This window comes from Cajanus cajan, chromosome 9, assembly GCF_000230855.2.
Source record: "Cajanus cajan strain Asha chromosome 9, NIPB_CcT2T_4, whole genome shotgun sequence".
Taxonomy (NCBI): domain Eukaryota; kingdom Viridiplantae; phylum Streptophyta; class Magnoliopsida; order Fabales; family Fabaceae; genus Cajanus; species Cajanus cajan.
The window spans coordinates 7332431-7341662 of record NC_138525.1 but is presented as its reverse complement, the minus strand read 5'-3'; the positions used below and the strand labels follow the sequence as shown (position 1 = coordinate 7341662).

The 9232-nt window shown below is 32.1% G+C and overlaps 1 protein-coding gene across 1 annotated transcript; it reads right to left on the bottom strand.

The window, feature by feature from the left end:
• Window positions 1-357: 357 nt before the first annotated feature.
• NEDD1 (Transducin/WD40 repeat-like superfamily protein) lies at window positions 358-7510 on the bottom strand. The gene is made up of 10 exons (XM_020346686.3): window positions 7141-7510; window positions 6889-7001; window positions 5169-5429; window positions 4964-5068; window positions 4579-4644; window positions 4227-4448; window positions 2459-3019; window positions 1119-1748; window positions 792-962; window positions 358-715 (listed from the first exon to the last, which is right to left on the bottom strand). The coding sequence occupies exons 1-10, from the start codon at window positions 7292-7294 to the stop codon at window positions 608-610; spliced, it is 2391 nt and encodes a 796-aa protein (XP_020202275.1). The 5' UTR covers window positions 7295-7510; the 3' UTR covers window positions 358-607.
• Between the last annotated feature and the right edge of the window lie 1722 nt (window positions 7511-9232).

The following is a 9232-nucleotide window of genomic DNA, read 5'->3' as shown; positions in this document are numbered from 1 at the left end:
TTTGATAGACACACAATTGAATGTGAAGTTAAAAATAAAATAAAAAATCAGTGAAAACAGTAGTTAGTACATGACAATGCGGAGTAAAATATCAATGCGACAGAACACAAAATTCATTAAGAAAATTAATTAAATTTAAATTGATTTATTATCAGCTCAGCTATTATAATAATTCATTTACTAATTTCCGGTACATTTTTACTTGGTTTAAATCACAGTTTAAGCTTTCATTGACAAAGCGGTCCTATAATTTGATTACAAAATCAGAGTTTCCGAAAAGTGATGTAACTTATGGCCTAACTCTTCAATGAATTTCGATGGAAAAGCCACAATTGTGAGGTTTTTTAACATGAAATAGATCACTCAACAATGCTCCTGTAATTGGAAAAATCACCATCCTGTACATTTTCAAATCCCTATTAGTACAAAGCAATTCTCTCATGATATTTTTCTTCAACCACCACCAACTAAAACTAAGAGAAGCAATCAAGATGACGACAGAAGGCCATACACCAACTGTTAGTTTGTAAAAGAAACAAAAGACCCCACAAGATAGGACAAAGGCACCCTCCCAAACAAAAATGTCGCAAAGCTTATTCACACCCTATCAAAGCATTTGTCTCAGCTGCTGGTTTTCCTTACGAAGAGACATCACTTCTTTCATCAACTCAGCTTGGTTCTCCATAAAAGAATTCATTACAGATGAAAATTCCGTCTGTGGCATGAGACAATTAATTAGAGAGGAATTAATAAATGAAAATCACCTTCACTGGTTGGTTCCGGATACACACCTGTTGCATATGAAACTGTCTTAAAATTTCAATATGAAGGTTTCTCATATCCTCGTGTATGGATTTCTGAAAGGAATCCAGAGATTCTTCCAGGGTCCGTTGAAAAAGCTGAAGTGTAAATGAAGATCCTTGTGCATCTGACTGAGATGCTTTCTGTTGTGAGGTTACTCCCTACCATAAATTTGACAAATGAATAAGAACACTAGGGCACTATCTATATCAATGAAACCACAGAAAAAAAATATTCTAGGATGAAGAATCAGAAAATTTTCTACTCGATATATGCAATGCATTCCTCAGAACTAATTAATTTGTAAATTAACATACACTTGTCAGTGGTAATGTGCCAGATTCTGTGGGACCAGATGTATCAGACTTCAACAGTAAGCTATTTAGAAGTTCTTCTCTGGTTTCTGCTCCTGATTTCTTAATCTTAGGTGAGCCAACTGAATGGGACACCCCATCGCTGAAGGTAGATGTAGTGCTTATTCTTTCTGCATATGTAGAAAATCTTCGAGAAAAAGATGACATTCTTGGGGAATCAAGGATTTTTGGGGAATCAATGTTTGCTTGTCCAAGGCTGGATTTTGTATTGATATTAGACAAAGGCAAAGAAGTAGAGAACATGTGATCAGTAAACCCAAAGGAAGTCTCCTGGCTTGTAGAGGCATCCTTGGTGCGTAAATTTGCAAAATTTAGGCTTGAACTGGTATATGAGCTAACACCCACAGATGAGGATGTATCTTGCAATCCAGATAACATGGATCCTGCTGTCTGACCACCAGAAGCCAACATCCCTAAACGAGATGGTCCACTAACAGGCTGACGTGTATAAGCATATTTATCACTTAACCGCTCACCACCCCAGGCTTCTGGAGGAGTGATAGAAGAATCTTCATTCTTTGATGATGGAGGAGGAGTTGAGCCAACAAGTGGAAAGGAAGATTGAGTTATATCCTACAATTAGATTGCAATAGTCAAAATTTGCCTGGTCATAAACAAATAGCAAGTGTGTTTGATATGAAAAAAAGGGATTTGATTTATTTTTCAAACATTATGTTTGAAATGTTAATACATAGGCAATGATTTTTCTTTTAAAACCTCATGGATTTTATTACTTTAAATTTGTAAATTACGTCAAATATGATGGGGAACTGTTAGAATTTGATTTGATTTTAAATAAATAAACTATTTTAAACTACTTTTTTTAACCTTGCGGAAAAGTAAAAAAATGAAAAATATTTAAAATAAATCAAATCCTTTTTTAACAAGTTCCAAGCATAATAGATTTCCAAATCAATTCATATCCCATTTTTTGAACAAGTCCCAAACGTGATATTTAATTTTTAAATCAATTCAAATCAAAGAAAAGTAAATTATTTCAAATATCAGTTTATTCTAACACATGAAACTTCCCCAAGAAAGCAAAACACAGAATTCAAGCCAAGCTACATACGATACATCAAAACCTTGGGAATGATTTCAAGAAACTATTTAGAAAACATAACAGATAATCTTAAGTAGCATGCCTTCCCTGCAGGTTGAACCAAGTCGGGTGGATGGCAGGAAATAAAGATTATTTCACTAAGAATTGAAGGTTAATACTTAATAGATCAGTATTTCACAGAGCAGTTAAATTCAAAATAAGAGCCAGGAGAAACAATAACCTGCTTGGCAGTTGAGCCAGATTTCCAATCAGACATTGGATTATCACTGATTCCTTCCTCAGAATTTGAAAATCTTCTACTAGATGACGGAAACAACAAAGGCTTCCTATCAGCAAATAAATTATCCTTCTTTATCCCATTTTCATCCCATAGTGAGGGTGTTAATGGTTGAACATCCACAAGAGGGGAGAATACCTCCATGTCATCCTTAAAGTTATAACTACCACGCGGAGCATGCAACCTTGACAGGGTTCCACCTGGCCATAAATGGTTTCGTTGTGGAGTTTCTTCTCCGGCAGATGCATTTAGCATGCTTGATGTAAAACCACTGCCGGATGATGTAAGTGAAGAAGCATCAAAGGAGGCACCCAGCCGACCAGAGTTCCTAGTAACTGACACTGATGTAGATAGAGAAAGGTTTGATGAAGTTGCAGAAGGCAAAGGATCAGGCATAAGTATTGAATCTTCAACTGTATCTCCCACAAGTGCAGTCTCAGCAGTGCAATTTCTTTCATCAACAATAACTGGTTTAGACCTTTGCCAGCATAAGCTTGAAACAGCCTGTTGCATGCTATAATAATTTAGAATAAAATGAGGACATTAATTTTACAAACATAAATCAGTGAGCTAACGTTGAGTGATGAATGCTTCATTTGAAAAAAGTGTCATATTGTGTTAAAGGTGGAATTATTTATTGTTAAATGACTTTAGGGACACCTTTTCCCTACTTGCAAAGACTCTTGGAGTTTAGTTTTTGCATTTGCATAATCATCCAAAAAACAGAGACAACAACACATGTTCCCATCTGTTTAAGGAACTATTTGGATAAATTTCTTCATAAACACTTCTAAAATAACAACAACAAAAAAAGGAAGGAAAAATTCCATAAGCTAAAATTAGTTGATACACAAGTTAAAAATAAGATTTTTGGAGAAACTAATATGAGAACTTCTATAAATTAGCTTATGCATAAGTTAATTTTAACTTATGGAGAAACTTATTTCATTTTTCTATCTTATTTTTTTCTCCTAGAAGTACTTATAGAGATATTTATCCAAACAGATCCTAAATATCATAATTCTTCTTCAGTTCAGTAATATATGCTACAATAGGTTTAAAAACCTCACTGTGCCAAAATATCACAAATCACAGTACTCCCTCTGTCTCATCAGAACATAGTTACATATCTAGAATCACTAGTCAAATGAAAAGATGAAGTCAAGTGAGCAAAAAAAATTAGGAAACATGTATTAGTTGTAGGTCATAACAGACCAAAAAAACCTTCTTAGTAAATATTTATACGTTACTCATCAACATAAATTCCAATACCCCCTTTTCTTAACATATTTGTGCACCACAAATATATAAATCTAGTGTTCAATGAATTATGGAGGGAGATCTTCATAAATTTTATACATCATACATATTAACAGACATAAATAAGGTACCTTGCTATCAGCATCATACATATATAAAGCATTAGGGGCATTGCTAAGAAGGCATTATCTTGTATAGATTATAATGCCTACTTTCCCCATTTGGGATCAAGAACAAACTAATTTGAAGTAATTGTGGAAATTTAAAGTGGACCCCACAATCCTTTGAGTTCATGCTAGTGTTAGATGCAAAACACATCAAGCAATTTTTGACTGCCATGCAGCTATCTCATTGTCAGATGAGGCAAATAGTGAATGGTAACTTGACAGGCTTAAATACATTAAACCACACAGGTGTAGACAAAAACATTGTAGATAAGGCTAAAAATTACCTCTGAACTACCATAAGCATGAAGAACAGCAACAGGTTGTGGTTTTCCACGAATATCATAGAATGCCACACGCCCATTGCTAGTTCCAGCAGCCAGCATCCAACCATCATCTCTAAAGGCCAACGAAGAGAAAGGTGCTTCATAAGAAATGCAAGATGATGGTCTTCTAGATCCAGAATCATAAATGTATAACTTTTTATCAAGGCCAACACTAGCAATGATCTGTTGATTGCAGAAAGAAACCAGAAAGCAAAATCATTGTAAGTCAAAGAAAGGTACAAAAGTTCCCAGATGGATGAAACAGTCTCGCTATATATATTACAAAATTTAAACTATCAATGAAAAATGAAACCTTGTCATTGGATGAAGAGAAGCTAATACCAGCAGTTGGTGCAGAATGCTGCTTTATCCATGAAACCTTTTTTTTTAAAAAACAATGAAAGAAAAAGAGACAAGAAAATATATACTGTCAACTAAAAAATATCTATTTGAAATAATAATAAAAATTAAAAGGCAAGAAAGGAGGAACTTACTACAGAAAGATTTAATTCATTAAACTACAATAATACCAAACTGATTGCTAAGACATATAATTACGAAGGTTGTATTAAGAGAAAGATGTTAGAAATTTAAGTTATTCTTCAATCTTTATTATTATTTATTATCAATCAAGTTCATTTTTCATAGAAGCTTGCAGCATATGCTATATGTACTTATAAAGTAAGCATATTGCATACCTTAGGGCTGCGACCAGTTGTATCCCACAAATGTACTGTCCCATCGTCACCAGCAGTCACAAGAAGGTGACGACTAACTCGAGAATAATCAAGAACTCTCAACATCTGGTCTTACAATTTCAAAGATGGGAGATTAGTCCATACACACTCAAGCAAAGCCAAGCACCAAGAAGCAGAATGTTCAAGTTCAACAAAGCAGAAAAACCTGTTGATTGGGATCTTTGAGCTCAGCAGCCTTTTGTCCAGAAGCGAGGTTATGAAGCATTAGGTCTCCACTAAGGCTGATAGAAGCCAAATGTTCATCCTTACAATTGTACATCACACCTGTTACAGTATTAGTATGACCCTTTAGCCATTTAATGCAGCGTTTCCTTTGTAAATCCCATATCCTTACAATTTGACCCGTTCCTCCAGAACAAACATATCTGGATGCCTTGTTACTGAAGCTGATAGCCATTATAGATTCCTGCCCGGAAAAAAAAAATTAAGAAAAAAAAGCAGCATGAAGCAACACAAGAAGAACAAAAAGAAAAGGATTGTCTGATTGATTGTGCCAAAATTATGAACTATAAGGACCACTAAAGAAGAAATAAAATCATTACACAAAGGGGTCTCCCTGCTACTATTGCTTCTTCTAAAAACGCCAAAGAGTCAACTTTGACGGGAGAGTATCCTCCCCATGCACAATCAAAGTTCAACTCAGTTAATTGAATCAAATAATGAAGGAGATTCTTTTGTCATCTTTTCCCTTAACATTATCATTAAACTTATGCCAAGAATTTCACACCCAAGTTTATGTTGAATTGTTGATAATGTCTATGCAAAATAGAACTGAGACAAGGCTTTTAAATTTGAGCAAACTTTTGATGGAAACTGATAATAACCGGCATATGCAGTCATGTATTATTAGATTTGGCTCCTCTAAAGCAAATGCCTATCCACCACTAATTTAAAGTGGGTTATGCTTACAATATGCTTCGATTCAAATCATCCATTAACAAATCCACACTCTTTCACTCTATAAATATTCTCTCCTTAGAGAAGCTAAATCTTGCATAATCTATATCTATACATCTAATAAAGGTGATACTAGCTTGTTTTCACTTTTTTGGACCTATATACCCTTTAGCCACTATAAATCACCCATTACTATACTTTAATCTCATTCCTTATTCAGTCTCCCACATTATTCTCATACCTATTCATATTTACTACATTTTTAATTTTCACACTTTTTTTGTAATTAATAAAACTTTGAATATATAATAAGAAAAAATAATATAAAAAAGAAGACATGCAAACTGGTCGTCTTTCCACTAGTTAGATATTACTCTAATAACTATCAGATTGGCAGTTATGAGTAGAGTTAGGAGTAGTCAAGTATTGTCAGAGTAAGCGATCAAATATAACTCATCCTTCATTATCAGTTCTGTGTTAGTTAGCTCTTCCATAAGCACTTTTAGAAAGAAAAAAAATAAAATAAAATAAAATAAATTTCTTCATAAGCTAAAACTAACTTAGGCATAACATGAAAATAAGTTTTTGGAGAAGCTAATATGAAAGAGTTTCTACAAATTAGCTTATAATTTATGCATAAATTTTAACTTACGGAGAAACTTATCTCATTTGCCTTCCTATTTTTATGTTCCAAAAGTGCTTATTGAGAAGTTTATCCAAGCAAGCCTATAAATCAGAAGCTCCCCTGATGACATTTATGCATTATGATATATTTGGTAGTAGGGTGTGTGGTTAGTCAAGACATGTCCTCATTTGAAGTTTCTGATGTGTAAAAGACTTTTGAGTTTTTCTCTCTTAAAGAACACGTGCATTGCTACATTGTGCGTATTTTGGGTCAATTCATTGCTGCTTCACTTAAATTTACTGTAAACAAAACATCAAATAAGTAAGCAGGTGCCAAAATCGACCTCAATGTTATCTCCACTATCAGTGCCGGCGACGGGAATGGTCCCCATGCTTTGGCCATTCTTGCGCCACAACGAGATCTTCTTATCGTCTCCAGCACTGGCCACAACCAAATCTGCGAAAAACCGAAATTAACCGCGAATCGACGAAAATTTGAGGAAATGCAAACCCTAGAAAGCGAAAAATAGATATATATATATATATATATATATATAGAGAGAGAGAGAGAGAGAGAGAGAGAGAGATGGACTCACTGGTGTGGTTCCACTTGACTGAATTGACTTGGGAACCGGGAGAAGGGGTGAAGGTGAGGGCGCAAGGATCGCCGGGCGTATACACACCGGGCTTCACGGCGGAGGCGTCGAACAGTTTGACGGTGTCGCCGCCACTTGCCGCCAACAACGCCATTGACGGATCCAGAAATGGACCGAATTTGAATTTGAATTTGAATTGGAATTTGAGGAATTTAGGCGAAGTGCTTTTGCGAGGGTTACATTCCCGATTTAGATTTCAAAAGTGAGAATTAGAAACCCTACGACAACCCCTCAAACAAAGAGAGAGAAAAAGAGAGTGAAAAATTTGAACGAAGAAAAAGTAGAGTGGGCGCCTTTATATACTCTTCATCATCTCCTCCGCTCTCAATCACTCTACTACTGTCCAATTAATTGCCGTACCTCTTGCTTTTTTTTATTTTGTTTTTATTTAGTTAATTAATAATTATTTTATCTTTTCCTTTGCTTGTTTTTTACACCACATCGATCTTTTTAAAATCCTTATCATTATTTTTTAAATTTTATAATGGGTAACTATTAGAGAGAAATGAAGTTTCAAAAAAACATTTTCTATAACTTAACTAAACATAAATTAATTTTTAATTATATACAAATACCTTAAAATAAATAACTTACCTTATAATATTTTTATAATTTTATAATTTAATCCTTAGAGTTACATGTCAATTTATAATATGTAAATTTTGAATGAGTGATTTTTATTTTCACGTTTATAAGATTTTAATTCTTTCTCGTAATTTCATAATAAGAGTTTTAAAATAATAGAGAATTTCAAAGAATTAATTATAATATGTACCAATGATGAGATGATATAATAATTCTAATATAATTCCCAATGAGGATGTAAAAAAAAATTCTTTTAAATTTTACAAATTGTGAGCACACTACGAGAATTAACTTGCAAAAAAAAAGTAAAAACTCAATTACAATTTTTTTTAATTTAGATACTAAGTAAAAAATTTCAATAAATAAAACAAAATTTATGGACTAATTAATGTATTAAATAAAAATATTATTTAATCTGTAATAAAATGACCTTAGATTAAAATTACAAAATTAATATTGAAATAAAATAATATATATTTACATATTATTCTTCTAAATACAAGTTAGTAATATAACTCCACATAATAATTTTAATCCAATACAAATTGGGTACATTTGATTTCTTTGACGGAATCAATTTAAAGAAATAAAAAAAAATATATAACTTGCTTCAAGTTTGTTTGATTGAGATAATTGATTTTAATGAAAAGAAAAAGGAAGAAGTTAAAAAATATTACTTGGTTGAGAAGAGGGCATGAAAATTTTAATGAAAGAGAGAATATATATATATATATATATATATATATATATATATTATTTGTGAAAAAATGTAAAAATTAAATTACTTTTATATTTTTACAATTTAAATTTTAAAACATAACTAAGAATATTTTTAGATATTATATTAAAAATATTTTAAAATTCTTATAATATTAGAGGTAGAGGGGATACAAATTAAATGAAGAAGGATTTTACTCCTCGTGCTCTTCTTCTTCCTTTAATCAAATACTATGTTGAACTCATCCTTTACACTATTTTTAAAATATATTGATCATAAATTATAAATTTTTATAAATTTTAACTTTTTGTAAAATCATTGAGTCCTAATTTTAGTTTAGGTAAAAAAAATATAGAACTAATATTTTTAGTTTTTACTTCATATAATAATTTTTAACTACTTGTTTATTTATTAAAAAATTAAATAAATCTTCACAAATATTACTCTTAAATCACAAGTGTTACTCTTAAATAATTTTTAACTTACATGACTGACAAACACTCATTTTATTGAGATAAATAACGTATTTGTATGCTAATATTATATATTTACCAAAAAAACTTCCTATAAATAACCGTTAGTAGCGAGCTATTCTTTATACCGATTCTCTATTCATCAAGCAGCCTCATTCTCGTTCGTAATGTACAAAACAAAAAGTCTTCTAATGTTATAATAAACCTATAAATATTTCAACTTTCATTTAACATTGGAGGCTTCTTTTCAATTTTA